The sequence below is a fragment of the Sciurus carolinensis genome, chromosome 6, assembly GCF_902686445.1.
Source record: "Sciurus carolinensis chromosome 6, mSciCar1.2, whole genome shotgun sequence".
Lineage (NCBI taxonomy): Eukaryota > Metazoa > Chordata > Mammalia > Rodentia > Sciuridae > Sciurus > Sciurus carolinensis.
This window is the reverse complement of record NC_062218.1, coordinates 32,244,991-32,263,193: the sequence shown is the minus strand read 5'-3', so window position 1 is coordinate 32,263,193 and position 18,203 is coordinate 32,244,991. Positions and strand designations below refer to the sequence as shown.

At 37.5% G+C, this 18,203-nt stretch overlaps 1 protein-coding gene across 1 annotated transcript in view; it reads right to left on the bottom strand.

Annotated features, from left to right (window-relative positions):
• Wdr70 (WD repeat domain 70) overlaps positions 1-18,203 on the bottom strand; it is a 329,962-nt gene that overhangs the window by 186,047 nt on the left and 125,712 nt on the right. Inside the window, exon 8 of the mRNA XM_047556126.1 lies at positions 14,717-14,870. Coding sequence (XP_047412082.1) covers positions 14,717-14,870 — 154 coding nt within the window. The remainder of the gene's footprint in view (positions 1-14,716; positions 14,871-18,203) is intronic.

Here is an 18,203-nt window from a genome sequence, read left to right as displayed (position 1 = left end):
GTGATGCTTTCCATTCCCAATGTGAAGCCCACTACCTATAAGAAAATAAGCCCACCCTTACCTCTTCCATTCCCAATGCCAGCTCCCACCCATAGTTAACCTCTGCTCTTATGCTTGATCACAATCCCTACCACCTCTTCCGGGACTTTCATCATTAGTTACTATTTTTGATTTTGGAGAATTGTGTTAGTTTTCTATTCCTGAAAACTAATAGCAACAACTCACCATAAACTTAAGGGCTTAAAACATCCCAAATTTATTACCTAACAATTGTATAAATCAGAAGTACAGTCACAAAGTGGCTAGAAATTCAGGGTCTCACAAACTGAAATCATAATGTTAGCAGGATAGCATTCCTTTCTGAAGGGTATGAAGAGAATCTACTTCCAAGTTCATTCAGATTGTTGGCAGAATACAAATTCCTTGTGGTTGCAGGACTGAGATCCTCATTTTCTTGCTGGTCTATCAGCTGGGGACTACACTTAGCTTCTAGAAGCCTTATGTGTTTCTTGCCACATGGCTCCCTCCCCATCTTCAAAACTGGCAAAGAAAAATCTTTCTCAAGTTGAATTCCATTAGATAAAAGTCATGCCCACAAATGTTTAAAAAGTCTCTTCTTTACCCCTAGCTCTTGTCGAAATGGTTAAGGAGCAATACCTTTAAGCTTCTTAGAAGCCATTTGGTTTGGTTAAGAAGATCTATGAGACACACCCTTAATATCTTGGAAAAGACCATAGTGTGAATGATTATTGTGACCTTTTGGTCTTTTTGAGGTTCTAGAGTCACGATGTTGGCTTCTTCTCTACGCCCACCCACTTAGATAGGCTAAAAGTAAACCAAACTGCCTAGTCTACATTCCCTTTTAAGACTTCCCTAAGTTTATCTTTCTTCTCTTCTATTTCATAAGTAACAAGAAGAAAGAGAACAGTACCCTCAACACTACTTAGAAACATCCTTAGCTATGTATCCAAATTCAGCACTCACAAGTTCTCATTCCATCTTCAAAACTAGCAGTACACACTCCCTCACATCAAATTCTTCCCATTCTTTTAAAATCTCTTCTGCTGGGAAAAAGTGCTCACTTGATTAGTCAAGGGTGGATGTGCCCTTGATTAGGATGGATCAGTGTCACAATACAATCTAATCACAGGAGTAAACAGCCCATTATACTCACAATTTACATCCACTGGAAAAAGAAGGAGCTCCTAGGGGCCATCTTAAAATTCTCCCTACAATAAGTTATGGGTGTAACAATTCTGAAACTACTTTCTGTATACTGTAGCACTTAACAAATGAATAAATATAGCTATGATGTTGGAAGCCAAATTTCTCACTGTTAGAGAAGTGATTAGTAAATAATTATAAAAGATTACAAAGACTACGAAGTGGAATCAGAATTGGATCTATCAGTATATACTTGTGACTTTTTGTATTTTTTATTTATCTATTTACTTATTTATTTGAGTAGCTGGTTTATCCCCTCCTCTTTCTTCTGAATCTAGAAGCAAATATATCCCAGTAGCAATGAATATATCTAAGACCCAGATCTTCATTTCTAAATTGAATTCCATATTAAAAGCAGCCATGGATCATTAGAGAAATAAGTAACATCAAAGTCAGAAAACTACAAAGTGAGTCTGGGACATTCTATTGTGTTTCAATATAAGAAAGTAAAAACAATAGAGACACATCAAAAGGACAAAAGTCAGTGTTAAGGAGTTCCTGTTAGACAAAAAGTACAGGAACTATTTAGAAAATGGAAAGAAATACTATGTACTACACCTCATTCCACTTTTTAGGGTTATAGCTGTGATTAAAACTTTCAGCTAAGCCAGGCACAGTGGTGCATGCCTATAATACCAGTGACTTAAGAGACTGAAGGAGCAGGATCCCAAGTTTGAGGCCAGTCTTAGCAACTTAGTGAGATCTTGTCTCAAAATTCTAAAAAACTAAATAAAAAGGTTGGGGATGTCACTCAGTGGTAGAATGACCCTGACTCATTTTTCTTCATACTTTTTAAAAAATAATAATAATAATAATCAGTTAAACCTGCCTAAAGAAACGAAAATATACCAAGAACTCGATTACTTTGATTAATAAAAATATTTTACTTCTTAGGAAAAAACATTGCCAATGAAAAGATATGACTACTACATTTCATCTGCAAATAATAAGGGCAGTTTTTTGAAATCACTGGATATCAGAATTGTTACATATACTATCTAAAAATAAAGAATTTAAAAACAGGTTTTCCTATAGTTTGTTATAAATCTTTTCTTTTCCACAATTAAATCTACTCATGAAAAAATCTCCCACTCTAAGGTTCCTGCACTCTGGGGTCCCCTGAAATCTGCCTTCTTCACTTCAGTCTTCTAATTAAGAAACAAACAGCACAGAATTACTTGATGGTAAAAGGGGCTGGAGACAATCCTGGAGAAGGGCACTTAATATCAACCCGAGATGAGCTGAAAAACTAAACTTAATAGCACCTCCATATCTGGAAGACAGCTTTAGATTATAACCATAGATCTGTATGTGCATTTTTGGTAAAATACCTGTATTTATTTTGCACAAACTTCATACTTTACTTCACAATATCTAAACTTTCTAGATGTCCGGACAATGTATCATAAAAGAAGAGCTAATGAATAAGCCAACTTGTAAACATTTTTGTTGTAACCGATATAGAAGATGCATTTTGGACATAGAATTGTTATACCTCTGGGCCGTGTATATCAGGACTTTTCATTGAAGTGGCAAGAGAGTGTCGGACAGAAACACACAGGGAAAGATGGAAGCAGGTGCTCAAGGATTTGCATTTTTAAGTGAGCCATTGATGTGTGTGGATCACCTAGCTGCACTATAGAAATACTTTAATTCACTGGAAACATGCTTTCTTGATTATATTCTACTAATAGAAATCCGATAATGAATTCTCTTAGAAACATTATGCTTGGTATACTCTGCTATTTTATGTCTCAGTTTAAATTAAGTATTAAGGGAATGCAGTATTTTAGTTGTAACTCTGCCAATACATCTATCTAGAAGCTTTGTTGCCATTTCTATCTTCAGTGAAATTTTTCTTCCCAAGAAAGGCAGAATTACAATATTTTCAAACAATGTAGTCTTGGTTATCAAAAACATTCATATAGCTTTGGGATTTTGAATTGGTAAATACTCAAGATGTGTGTGAAAACATAATAGGCACTACAACCTCATTCACACAAATTGGGATGTTGTATACACAGGACCTGGAAGGACATATCCAACTAATCTGCTTGTGACTGGTTGATTTTGTTCTTTAATTGTGTTTTTCTGTTTCCTATAATGTACATAAAAACTTTTTTAAAACATAAAAATTATTTTTAAAACCTGGAAAAAAAAAGAAAAATGAAAGCTTAATAATGAGACTATAAGGGAGGGTTCAAGATGGCGGACTAGAGGGCGGCTGCATTTCATGTTGCTCCAGGACTCAAGATTCAAAAGAGGAGATAGTGACTTGGGACCAACTCAAAGCCTCCGGGTGAGTTTCTCCCATAGGGGAGGCGTCCCGGATGGGGCAGTAGCCCCGGAACACAGAGAACTTTGTGAAGTAGAGTGACTCGGCGAGACGCCCCTCCCCCGCCGGAGCGGTAAAAACGGACAGCAAAGCAGAGCGGAAAAATGGCGGATTGAAGGTTCCAGGACTGCGGGCAGCTCCTCTAACCTAAGGAGACTCGTCTGCGAAGGGTGAGACTCCCAAGCCCAGGAGGGAGGTCCGGGCCCCTGGGAACGTTGCCTGAGAAGGCTGCCCTGCCCAGGCGGCAAGACACACCTCCCCCCACTGGAGCAGTGAACTCGGAAAGCGGGGAACTTTGCAAAGGAGGTTGCGCGACACACCGCTTGGTTTTGAAGCGATCTGCCAGGGCTCCAGCGGCTGCCAGAGAAAGAGTGGGGCGGCGAGTTGTTTGGATCCAGCAACCGCCTGAGCATCGGGGAGGGGGCTTCCTGAGGAGGTGGAGGTGCGCAGTGAGTGGCTTGGTCTCCAAGCACCCACAAGAGCACCGGGTGGCGGCCTGGAGGAAGAGACGAGCGACGGGTCACTGGGGCTTGGAGCATATGTACGAGGCTCCAAGTGACTGCTCAGAGGGCAGGTCGCATAGCCAGGCGATTAGGTGCATAGCACGGTCCGGTCCAGGGACCTAGGCACCTTTTCTTGAATGAACTACACAGAGACAAGCTGAGGGGCGGAGTGAAGGTTCCAGGACTGCGGGCAGCTTCTCTAAGAAGGGACAACCTAAGGAGACTCGTCTACGAAGGGTGAGGCTCCCAGGCCCAGGAGGTAGGTCCGGGCCCCTGGGAAGGCTGCCCTGCCCAGGCAGCAAGACACACCTCCCCCCGCTGGAACAGTGAACTCGGAAAGTGGGGAACCTTGCAGAGGAGGCCGAGCAGCACACCGCTTGGTTTTTTGGTTTTTTGGAGCAATCTGCCAGGGCTCCGGGGGCTGCCAGAGAAAGAGTTGGGCGGCGAGCTATTTGGAATCAGCAACCACCTGAACAACGGGGAGGAGGCTGTCCTGAGGAGGTGGAGGTGCGCAGTGAGTGGCTTGGTCTCCAAGCACCCACACAGAACACTGGGTGGCTGCCTGGAGGAAAGATGAGTGACGGGTCACTGGGGCTTGGAGCATATGTACGAGGCTCCAAGTGACTGCTCAGAGGAGGGGTCGCATAGCCAGGCGATTAGGTGCAAAGCACGGTCCAAGCCAGGGATCTAAGCACCTTTTCTTGAAAGAGCTACACAGAGACCAGCTGAGGGGTGGAGCGAAGGTTCCAGGACTGCGGGCAGCTTCTCTGAGGAGGGGCCACCTAAGGAGACTCGTCTGCGAAGGGCAGGGCTCCCAAGCCCAGGAGGTAGGTCCAGGCCCCTGGAAACGTTGCCTGGAAAGGCTGCCCTGCCCAGGCGGTAGTTGTGAACTGAGGGGAACCTCTAGGAGGGGAACGGACTAGCGAGACCTCCCCACCGGGTGGGTCTTCCCCGCCGAGTGAGGTTTTCCCACAAAGACGGTAAAACCAGAGACACAGGCCCAAACAGGCACTGTCTCAGCCCGCAGTCTAGTTCCCCTTTGGATGACCATTGGTCAACAAGTAGAGGCACCTCTGCCCTCTAGCAGGGAATATACCCCACCTGAAGGCCACCACCCCTAGAGAGGCAGCTACCTAGGGGAACACCGAAGTATCAACTTCCTCTAAGACTTCAGGCTACTGAAGGATAAGAGGGGATACACTAGCAATCTTCAGGGACATTATAAGTCAATAGAGGAAATCTGCAACATCTCTGCAGTCCACTGACACCTGAACGACATGAGAAAACAAGGGAAGAAAATGCGTCAAACAAATCTGGATGTTATATCAATAAAATCCAATGACAGCATGGCAGAAGAAATGTCAGAAAGGGAGTTCAAAATGTACATAATAAACATGATAAGGGAAGCAAACGATGAAATGAAAGAGCAAATGCAGGCATTGAATGAACGCACCAATAGACAGTTAAAAGAGCAAATACAGGAAGCAAAAGACCATTTCAATAGTTAGAGATATTGAAAAAAAACCAAACAGAAATCCTTGAAATGAAGGAAACAATAAACCAAATTAAGAACTCCATAGAAAGCACAACCAATAGGATAGAACACCTGGAAGACAGAACTTCAGATATTGAAGACAAAATATTTAACCTCGAAAACAAAGTCGAACAAACAGAGAAGATGGTAAGAAATCATGAACAGAATCTCCAAGAACTATGGGATATCATGAAAAGGCCAAATTTGAGAATTATTGGGATTGAGGAAGGCTTAGAGAAACAAACCAAAGGAATGAACAACCTATTCAATGAGATAATTTCAGAAAATTTCCCAAATCTGAAGAATGAAATGGAAAATCAAGTTCAAGAGGCTTATAGGACTCTAAATACACAAAATTACAACAGACCCACACCAAGGCACATTATAACGAAAATACCTAACATACAAAATAAAGACAGAATCTTAAAGGCTGTGAGAGAAAAGAACCAAATTACATTCAGGGGGAAACCAATACGGATATCAACAGATTTTTCAATCCAGACCCTAAAAGCTAGAAGGGCCTGGAGTAACATTTTTCAACCTCTGAAAGAAAATGGATGCCAACCAAGAATCTTATACCCAGCAAAACTTACCTTCAGATTTGACGATGAAATAAAATCCTTCCATGATAAACAAAAGCTAAAAGAATATACAAAAAGAAAGCCAGCATTACAGAACATTCTCAGCAAAATATTCCATGAAGAAGATATGAAAAACAAAGAAGCAAATCAGCAAAGGGAGGAGATATCCTAAAGGAACTCTCAAATAAAGAGGAACCAAGTCGTGTCAAAAATAAGCAAATAAATGAATAAAATGAGTCAAATGACCGGGAATACAAATCATATCTCAATAATAACCCTGAATATTAACGGCCTGAATTCATCAATCAAAAGACATAGACTGGCAGATTGCATTAAAAAGAAAGATCCAACAATATGTTGCCTGCAAGAGACTCATCTCTTAGAAAGAGATACCCAAAGACTAAAGATGAAAGGATGGGAAAAAACTTACCATGCACATGGACCCAGCAAAAAAGCTGGGGTATCCATCCTCATTTCAGATAAAGTGGACCTCAAGCCAAAGTTAATCAGAAGGGATAAAGAAGGACATTTCACAATGCTTAAGGGAACCATAAATCAGCGAGACATAACAATCATAAATATCTATGCCCCAAACAGTGGCTCATCCATGTATGTCAAACAAATCCTTCTCAATCTCAGAAACCAAATAGACCACAATACAATAATACTAGGTGATTTTAACATGCCTCTCTCACCACTGGACAGATCTTCCAAACAAAAATTGAACAAAGAAACCATAGATCTCAATAACACAATCAATAATTTAGACTTAACAGACATTTATAGAATATACCATCCAACCAAGAGCGAATACACTTTCTTCTCAGCAGCACAGAGATCCTTCTCTAAAATAGACCATATATTATGCCACAAAGCTAATGTTAGCAAATACAAGAAGATAGAGACACTCCCTTGAATTTTATCAGACCATAACGGATTGAAACTAGAAATAAATGAAAGAGTAAAAAACAGAAATTACTCCAACACCTGGAGATTAAACAATATGCTATTATATGAGGAATGGATAACAGAAGATATTAGGAAGGAAATTAAAAAATTCTTAGAGGTAAACGAGAACAAAGAAACATCGTATCAAAATCTCTGGGACACTATGAAAGCGGTACTTAGAGGAAGATTTATTTCATGGAGCGCATTTAATAAAAGAAGTAAAACTCAAAAAATAAACGACCTAACACTACAGCTCAAAGCCCTAGAAAAAGAAGAACAGACCAACACCAAAAGTAGTACAAGACAGGAAATAGTTAAACTCAGAGCTGAAATCAACAAAATTGAAACAAAAGAAACAATACAAAAAATTGACAAAATAAATAGTTGGTTCTTCGAAAAAATAAACAAAATTGATAAACCTTTAGTCACACTAACAAAGAGAAGACGAGAGAAAACCCAAATTACCAAAATTCGGAATGAACAAGGAAATATCACAACAGACACGATTGAAATACAAAACATAATTAGAAGCTATTTTGAAAATCTATATTCCAACAAAATAGAAAATTTCGAAGATATCAACAAGTTTCTAGAGACCTATGAATTGCCTAAACTAAACGAGGAGGACATACACAATTTAAATAGACCAATTTCAACTAATGAAATAGAAGAAGTCATCAAAAGCCTACCAACAAAGAAAAGTCCAGGACCTGATGGGTTCTCAGCAGAGTTCTACAAAACCTTTAAAGAAGAGCTCATTCCAATACTCCTCAAAGTATTCCATGAAATAGAAGAGGAGGGAACCCTCCCAAACTCATTCTATGAAGCCAATATCACCCTGATACCTAAACCAGACAGAGACACATCGAGGAAAGAAAACTTCAGACCAATATCCTTAATGAACATCGACACAAAAATTCTCAACACAATTTTAGCAAATCGCATACAAAAATATATTAAAAAGATAGTGCATCATGATCAAGTGGGTTTCATCCCAGGGATGCAAGGTTGGTTCAACATCAGGAAATCAATAAATGTAATTCACCATATCAACAGACTTAAAGTCAAGAATCACATGATTATTTCAATAGATGCAGAGAAAGCATTTGATAAAATACAGCATCCCTTCATGCTCAAAACGCTAGAAAAAATAGGGATAGTGGGAACATTCCTTAACATTGTGAAGGCCATCTATGCTAAGCCCATGGCTAATATCATTCTAAATGGTGAAAAACTGAAAGCATTCCCCCTAAAATCTGGAACAAGGCAGGGATGCCCTCTCTCACCACTCCTATTCAATATCGTCCTTGAAACTCTAGCCAGAGCAATTAGACAGACCAAAGAAATTAAAGGGATATGAGTAGGAAAAGAAGAACTCAAACTATCCCTATTTGCTGATGATATGATTATATACTTAGAGGAACCAGGAAATTCCACCAGAAAACTCTTAGAACTCATAAGTGAATTCAGTAAAGTAGCAGGATACAAGATCAATGCTCATAAATCCAATGCATTTTTATACATAAGTGATGAATCTTCAGAAAGAGAAGTTAGGAAAACTACTCCATTCACAATAGCATCGAAAAAAATAAAATACTTGGGAATCAATCTCACAAAAGAGGTGAAAGACCTCTACAATGAGAACTACAGAACACTAAAGAAAGAAATTAAAGAACACCTTAGAAGATGGAAAGATCTCCCATGTTCCTGGATAGGCAGAATTAATATTGTCAAAATGGCCATACTACCAAAAGTGCTATACAGATTCAATGCAATTCCAATTAAAATCCCAACGATGTACCTTACAGAAGTAGAACAAGCAATCATGAAATTCATCTAGAAGAATAAGAAACCCAGAATTGCTAAAGCAATCCTTCGCAGGAAAAATGAAGCAGGGGGTATTGCAATACCTGAACTTCAACTGTACTACAAAGCAATAGTAACAAAAACGGCATGGTATTGGTACCAAAATAGACAGGTAGATCAATGGTACAGAATAGAGGACACGGACACAAACCCAAATAAATATAATTTCCTCATACTAGACAAAGGGGCCAAAAGTATGCAATGGAGAAAAGATAGCCTCTTCAATAAATGGTGCTGGGAAAATTGGAAATCCATATGCAACAAAATGAAAATAATCCCATATCTATCACCATGCACAAAACTAAACTCAAAATGGATTAAGGACCTTGGAATCAGACCAGAGACCCTGCAGATTATAGAAGAAAAAGTAGGTCCAGATCTTCAACATGTCAGCTTAGGACCAGACTTTCTCAACAGGACTCCCATAGCACAAGAAATAAAAGCAAGAATCAACAACTGGGATAGATTCAAACTAAAAAGCTTTCTCTCAGCAAAGGAAACTATCAGCAATGTGAAGAAAGAGCCTACAGAGTGGGAGAAAATCTTTGCCAATCATACTTCAGATAGAGCACTAATCTCCAAAATCTATAAAGAACTCAAAAAACTCTACACCAAGAATACAAATAACCCAATCGACAAATGGTCTAAGGAAATGAACAGACACTTCACAGAAGAAGACCTACAAACAATCAACAAACATATGGAAAAATGTTCAACATCTCTAGTAATAAAAGAAATGCAAATCAAAACCACCCTAAGATTCCATCTCACCCCAATTAGAATGGCGATTATCAAGAACACAAGCAACAACAGGTGTTGGCGAGGATGTGGGGAAAAAGGTACACTTATACATTGCTGGTGGGGCTGCAAATTAGTGCAACCACTCTGGAAGGCAGTATGGAGATTCCTTAGAAAACTTGGAATGGAACTACCATTTGACCCAGCTATCCCACTCCTTGGCCTATACCCAAAGGACTTAAAATCAGCATACTACAGAGATACAGCCACATCAATGTTCATTGCTGCTCAATTCACCATAGCCAGATTGTGGAACCAACCTAGATGCCCTTCAGTTGATGAATGGATAAAGAAACTGTGGCATATATATACAATGGAATATTACTCAGCCATAAAGAATGATAAAATTATGGCATTTGCAAGCAAATGGACGAAATTGGAGAATATCATGCTAAGTGAGATAAGCCAATCTCAAAAAACCAAATGAAGAATGATCTCGCTGATAAGTGGATGATGATACATATTGGGGCGTGGGAGGGGTTAGTTTTAGGGTTAGAGTAAGGGTTAGGGAGGGGGGCAAGAATGGTGGAAGGAAGGACTGTATAGAGGGAAAAGAGGGATGGGAGGGGTGGGGGGAAGGGGAAAAAAATAACAGAATGAATCAACCAACATCACCCTATGTAAACGTATGATTACACAAATGGTATGCCTTTACTCTATGTACAAACAGAGAAAGAACATGTATCCCATTTGTTCACAATAAAAAAAAAAATGAGACTATAAGAGTATTACCATTAAGTATTCATTTATTAGTGACCTACTAAAATATCTTCGATTTTAACTTAATTAAAAAGTTGATTAGTTATGGAGTTGTGATTTATAGGAATATATTGGCTTAATAATCACAAATTTATGAATTCAAGGCCAAAGAGTCCCATATAAATTTTGAGCAAAGTGTGTGCCAAACAATTGGAAGTAATAGAGGAAAATACTTCCTCACTGGAAGTAATGTACAAAAACATTGTTTAGGATAAATGACTTTTAGATGACACTATAACTATAGTTTTTTTTGTTTTTGTTTTTGTTTTTGTTTGGGTACTGGGGATTGAACTCAGGGGTACTTGACCACTGAGTCACATACCCAGCCCTATTTTGTATTTTATTTAAAGACAGGGTCTCACTGAGTAGCTTAGAGCCTCACTTTTGCTGAGGCAATCCTTCTGCCTCAGCCTCCCAAGTCGCTGGGATGACAGTCATGCACCACTGCAATAGCTATAAACTACAGTTTTTAATAATTCTTTTGAATGGTTCAAAGATGGATTATAAATTGATTCCTGCTTATTCTTGTCCCACCTTCCTATCCTCTCAAACCTGAAAAAGTTATGTGCCATTTTCCTAGAAAAATAACCAATATGTTCCAGACCATAACTCCAGACCATTTGGTCTTCATATTTTAAAGCAGCAGCAAAATCTGATTTTCAAAGACTAACTTATGGAAAACTCCAACACATAATACAGACAAAACTGGAACTTTTTGGCTGAAGTAGAAGGCTCTTGCACATCATTCCCATACACTCCTCTGAAGCCCCTGAGGCATTTGCACATAATTTCTAATACTTTAAAACATGCAAAAACATGACTCCAAGCAATCAGTGACAAAGGTTCTAGTGTGATCCAAAAACATTTTTCAGGTGTATAATAAAAAGACATAGAAACTGAAATTTTAATAGTGATTATATTTAAGTGAAATTATGAATAATTTCCCTTATTTTCTATTTTTCACATTTTCTATATTCAACAGGCATTACTGTTAGATGTCCATTAAATTTTATTTGTAGAAAGTACAAATATAATTGCTCAAGGGCTAGGGAGATAGCTCAGTTGGTAGAGGGCTTGCCTTGCAAGCACAAGGCCCTGGGTTCGATCCCCAGTAACGTCAAAAAAAAAAAAAAAAAGGTAACATGAAGTTGTTGGCTTTGTTACAAATATAATTGCTCTCCCTATAATGTACTGTTACATTATCTAACAGAAAAAAGTAGTTCTATGCCCCGTAAGTACTCTTAAAATATAAACATATTTACATATGCATAAACATAAATGATGTTAAGAATTTTAGAGAAACAAGTCTAAAAATACAAAATTTAACAATATAATAACAAAAGCCTGTTTTCATTTCAATTATATAATATTTTATCATGATAGATCAAATACATAAAATCTTTAACATCCTATTCATAGATTTTCCAATAAAATTACCAATTATTATTTTCTCTTTGGAATCAGAAAAAAAAGGTTTAAAAGTTTGTTTTTAAAGTACCATATGGAGCTGAAGAAATAGCTCCTTATGGAAAGCGCTCGCCTAGCATGCGCAAGAACCTCGGTTCGAATCCCCGGCCCCTCAAGCGGACAAAAAAAAAAAAAAACAAGTACCATATGAAATTTACTATTTTCAAATAATACTATTTGCATTACTAAAACCCATCACTCAAGCCAATGACTATTATTAAGATGATCTATAACATTTCCTAGATAAGTAGTCAATTAATTACATTTTCTTTTGTGAAATGTAGAAAAAAAAATACACCATGAATTGAAATTAAAATACAGATAATATTGGCAGCATGGGTGAGTGATAGTATATAAATTACACTGTATAGTAGTTTTTATATATTGGTAAATAACAATATTTGTGCTTTCCTGTATTTCTACCTAGATTTTTGCTATCCTTGACCTATTTTCCTAAGCATTTTATTATATGAACTCTTATATATATATATATATATATATATATATATATATATATATATATATATATATGTCTGAGAAGGCAGAAAAAGTCAGATACAGGACCAATCAGTTTCTTTTCTTCTTGAAACTTTCTTAAGTAAAATCTGAATCCACAAAGTCTTAGCCTTCTTATAACATAAGCCAGGGTAGTTTAAAGTAATTAAGAAGAGTTTAGAGACTGGCAAAAAATACCCTTCTTCATACTTTCTTAGAAGGACTGTCTACCATAACTAGAAATTTTAAGGACAGCTGACTTAGTACATATTGTTGTTTCATTAATATTGAACTCACAGTCAAGGGCAGTATAGCTTATGCCTAGCGAACTTTATCTAACACATGTATTTTCTCTATAAGGAACATCACAGACTTCTTGCACTTGGAAACAAGACAACACTACAGCACTTCAGCACTAATAAGCAAGAATTCAGCACTTCAATAATAAGCAAGAAAATAAAAGCATGACATGAAGTAGACCATAAAAAGAATATTTGGTTACAGCATGAAAGCTGAAACAAAATGAGTGTCATCTTGTTCAAACTCAAATTTTGTGCTATTCTGTGCAAGCATATATCCATATGTGACCATGAAGGTGCCATGAGCATTGATTCAGAGGCAAGAGAACCAAGTAGACAAGTTTATAAATAGGAATCCACAGCTGGGCATGGTGGCACAAGACTACAATCCCAGCAACTCAGGTTTAAGCAGAAGGATCACAAGTTTGAGGCTAGCATGGGCAACTTAGCAAGACCTGGTCTCAAAATAAAAAATGAAAAGGGTTGGAGATGTATCTCAGTAGTAAAGCACCCCTGAATTCAAACCTGTGTGTGTGTGTGTGTGTGTGTGTGTGTGTGTGTCTGTGTGTCTGTGTGTTATACACACACATATATACATATGTGTACATATATATGCATATAAGACAATCCACTCTCATGCAAGATCTTGATTAGGCACAAGCCATGAAAATTAGTGTATTGAAAGAAAGTGATACATAGGCAGGGGGAAAAAAAAAAGAGTAAAAAATCAGAATGAAAATGAAGGCTCAGAATTCTGCATCAACCATCTCCACTGTGGTAGACTATACTACTATTCCCAATCTATCACCACTTCCAGCATCCACACCCTTTTCCACATGACACAGTTTCTCCCACTACATACTTGAACACCTTTCTTCACTCTACTAAAATTAGCCATGGCCATGGGATTTTCTTCAGCTGGTGGAATGTTAGTGATATGATAAAAGCAAAGGCTTGAAATGTACTTCCAGAGTTGGGGGTTTCCTTGTGTTTGTGCTATCTCTGTGAGAACTATCACTACTATATAGTAGTCCACTGGTCCAAGGAAGAACAGAGATGCATGGGACAGACTTAGAATTCATCTGCAGCATGAAGTCCAACCCAGTCAAGAATAATCAATCGAGACACATTAGCAAGAATAAATAACTGTTATTTCACACCATAAGTTGTATAATATTAATTGGGGCTATAATAGACTGATATTTATACATTAATTTTAAGATATCATTATCCTATTTAAAATCTTTATTAAAAGATGCTAATGACACTCTCTTTCTTCTTATCCTAAAAACCTAGGTCATAATAGCTGGGCAGACTGTGTTTCCAACATTGGTTGCATCAATATCTCCATCCCACATGATCTTCGCAGTTGATCTTGTCATTCACCCATCACATGGCAAAGTGTCCCTTTCCTTCCTCCAAATCTGGGCTGTTCCTATGATATTATGAAAACCTGAAGCCAGACATTAAGAAATCTACAGTTTCTATGTTCATTCTTCATAGAACTCAGTCATCAAGTACCTCAAACCCCACTGTGAGAAGGTCTGAACTAGACAAGTGAAAATAGAGAGTGACTGCAAGAGTAAGATTGAGAGCAAGAGTAAAAGAGAGCATCTGAGTGCACAAGAGGGGTGCATTTGGGGGTAGTAAAAAGGCAAAGAGAGATGACATGGGACAGCGTTCTTAATGTAAGCCATGTGAGTGAGTCAATCTTGAACCTTGTGGCCATCCTAGTCACCCAGGCAGGAAGAAGAACCTTCTAATTGATCCATACAATAGTAAAAAATAATAAATTGTTGTTTTATGATACAAACTTTTGGAATGTACTTTATAAATCAACTCAAACAAGTTTTTAATATAAATGTGTACTAAATTAAATTCATTAAAATATTCTGCTTAATGCTTACCTTTGTGTTGGCCATGTCCACAATATACTGGTCTCCTTTTATACATTCCATTACTTCAAAACCATCTCTATCAATCACCTTGGCCTGTGAGCTTCCAGATACAACAAGAATCATGTCTCCTGTGTTACTGTACTGTAATGACTTGATCTGATGACTATACAAAAGAAAAAAACAGTCTAATGAGACACTGCATAATGTTTACACTTTCACCACACTAAGTGCTGCCAGAAGAAAAAGGTTACACAACTGTACAAATTGATAATTCTACTAATCAGGAACAATAACCTCAAAGGAGCCCTCAACATGCACCGGATATTCTATTAGCTCCCCCTTCCACTCTTCACAGCAGTCTAATACAACCTTTTGGACTTACCTTATACACTCAACCCAACCAACTATCCTCTATCAGCTGTTGAATCATCTGGCTCTTTTCCAGAAGAAATAAATAACTACCTCAACTTCCTCCCATGAATGTTACACACTCATCTGCCCCTGAACTCCTCTCTTCCTCCTCTTTAATTACAGTGGTAAAAAGTAAGCTCTTCCAGTCCAAGGCAAATTGTACCAACTATATACTCAATCCCGTCCTTCCCAGTCTCCATGTTGGAGAACTATTTAGCAATTCCATACATAATTAAATATGTATCTATCCTATGACCCACTAGGTCTATTTCTAGGTATATTCAAAAACCACAAAAAGGCTTATAAAAGAAAACAATGTTCAAAGCAGTCTTATTATTGCCAAAACTGGAAACAATAATCCAACATGTGTATTTAATACATTGTGTATATAATTATTACATGTTCATGCAATGAAAACACATGCTATAACATAGATGAATCTCAAATACTGAATTGAATAAAAACATACAAAATACATAAATTCAAATATATGAAGTCAAATAATAGGAAAATACTATATCAATAAAAGTCATAAAGTGCCAGGCATGGCAGCACATGCCTTTAAAAACCCTGCTACTTGGGGGAATGAGGTAGGATCACAAGCTGTAGACCAGCAGGGGCAACATAGCAAGACTATTTCAAAATAAAATAAAAAAGGTTAGGGATACAGCTCAGAGGTACAGAGCTTACTTAGCATGCATGAGGTCCTAAGTTCAATTACCAGAACCAGAGGGGAAAGAAATACTTCCCTTTATGAGGAAGAAGGACATGAATTGGAAAGGGGATCAAGAGAATTTTCTGGAGTGATGTATATAATCTTTCTTTTGTTTTGAGTGGTGTAAATATCAAAACTTATCAAGTTGATCCCTCAAGAATGACAAAATATTGCATGGAAAACATTTTTACTTAAAATTTTGAATGTCCATTAGCAAATTTTTAAAATATCCTGACAAACTGGAAGGGAATATTCTAAATCTGACAGAATATCATTAAAAAAAACTATAACAAAAATCTTCCTTAATATTGCCATGTCAAAAGCTTGCCTTCCAACACCAACAACAAAAGAAATAGATCTATTTTCACTACTTCTAATCAACTAATAATAGGGGATCTTGCCAGTACAATATAACAAGAAAAAGACCACTTGATTTATGACAAAGATGATGAGAAAAAATCTTTTCACCTAAATGATGTTAGGTTAATTGAATAACTAGATAATTTAAAAAAGCAAATATTAGTCCCTATTTTATACTAAACATAAAAATCAATCTCAAAAATAGTATATGCCTTGATTATTATTTTAAAAGGTAATATAATTAAACTTTTAGAATATAAGATCGATGACATTTGATTAAGGAAGCTTTTTCTTAAACAAGGCACAAAAAAATTCTCATCAGAAAGAATCACAAATTTTAACTTCATCAAAATTAGGAACTTCTGTCTCTGAAAAGACAGTGAAATAACAAGTTACTGGTTGAGAGTGAAAAGATGCCTAATATTTAACCAACAAGAGTCCTCAGACTTGCAATGAAAACTAAAGCAAAAAACTCGTAAAGTGATAAGAAACAATAGAAAAACTCATTAAAAACCTCAAAATAATTCAAAAAAGTACAAACAGCAGAGAAAAAGTTTAGGTTAGAAACCACTCGTTTACTCAGGGGTTAAAAGATCAAATGAGATCATCAGGAATAAAGAACAATCAGAAGAGCAGTTCAGCCTGGCCTCACAAAGAACTCTCTACATTCAGCAGTTTTAGTAATATAACAAACTGCTCTGATGAACCAAGGAGTAACTCCACCAACTACTCTTTAGTAGTTATTGCTCCCAACTCTGCTTTGCCATTATGCATCTCAAATATTCTGCCTCTGCTTCCACTGCATCCGTTACTTTGAGTTAATTTCCCTCTATTCCTCCAGTCTGTTTGTTTAAGCTTTCCGCTGCCTCGTGGCTTTCATTCCAGAGTTACTCATACTTTCTGTTTTTCTCATTGTACATCTTTGCTTTGCTCATGCTGCTGTCTGATTCCTTACCAATTATTACACACTCAAAGTCCCAAAGGAAGAGAATAACAAAGACCCCATGAATCATTAGACAATAGAGTCACAACCATTATGCTTTTTCAAAAGCCCAAGGCCAGCCTATCAATAAGATCCTTTAGGGATATTAATTTATTACTATCCCAGCCCTGATCATAATATAAATTAGTTTTATGTTTAGACCTGGGTCCCATAACCAAGATATCTCAATAAGTATATGAAAATATTCAAAAGTGCCAAAAATCAGAAATCTAAAACACTTGGTCCCAGGAATTTCAGATAAGGGTTATTCAGTCTAGAGTTAGTCCTACTCCATGAAGTAGGAGTAGGTATAATTTGAAGAAAGATGTGTGTGTTGGGGGGAAGGGGGCAAGAGCTATGACATTGTGTATTGATGAAAGTAGCAAATTTAATTTCCTGTAAGCACTGCTCCTTTGTATTCACAATTTGGCTACTTGGTGCAAGAGGCCTAGCTTTCAACCTATCTCAGTTTTTGATATGCCTTAATTCCTAGCTTTTGATTTAAAGTAAGATGTTTGCAACTTTTCCTTTCACTTAAACATTTAGAGGCCATTATAGGGTTATCAATTGGTCTAATTTCAATATTACAATGCCTCAGGGAATGGGGAAGCCTCAGTAGAACAGCCAGTTGGTAGAACAATCCACCAGGTTCACTGACTTATACAGTCATATTTCTTGGAGCCCTCAAACAAATACATTAGGAATATCAAAGGTCATTGGAACTGGAGATATAGCTCAGTTGGTAGAGTGCTTGCCTCACAAGCATAAGGCCCTGGGTTCAATCCCCAGCACCGTCAAAAAAAAAAAAAAAAAAAAAAGTCATTGATCACAGATCATTATTAACAGATAAGAATAAAAAGGAAAAGTCTGAAGCATTTCAAAAATTACTAAAATGTAGGGGGCTGGGGAAATAGCTCAGTCGGTAGAGTGCTTGCCTTGTAAGCACAAGGCCCTGGGTTCGATCCCCAGCACCCCAAAAAAAAAAATTACTAAAATGTGACATACATGAAGAGATACAGGCTGTTGAA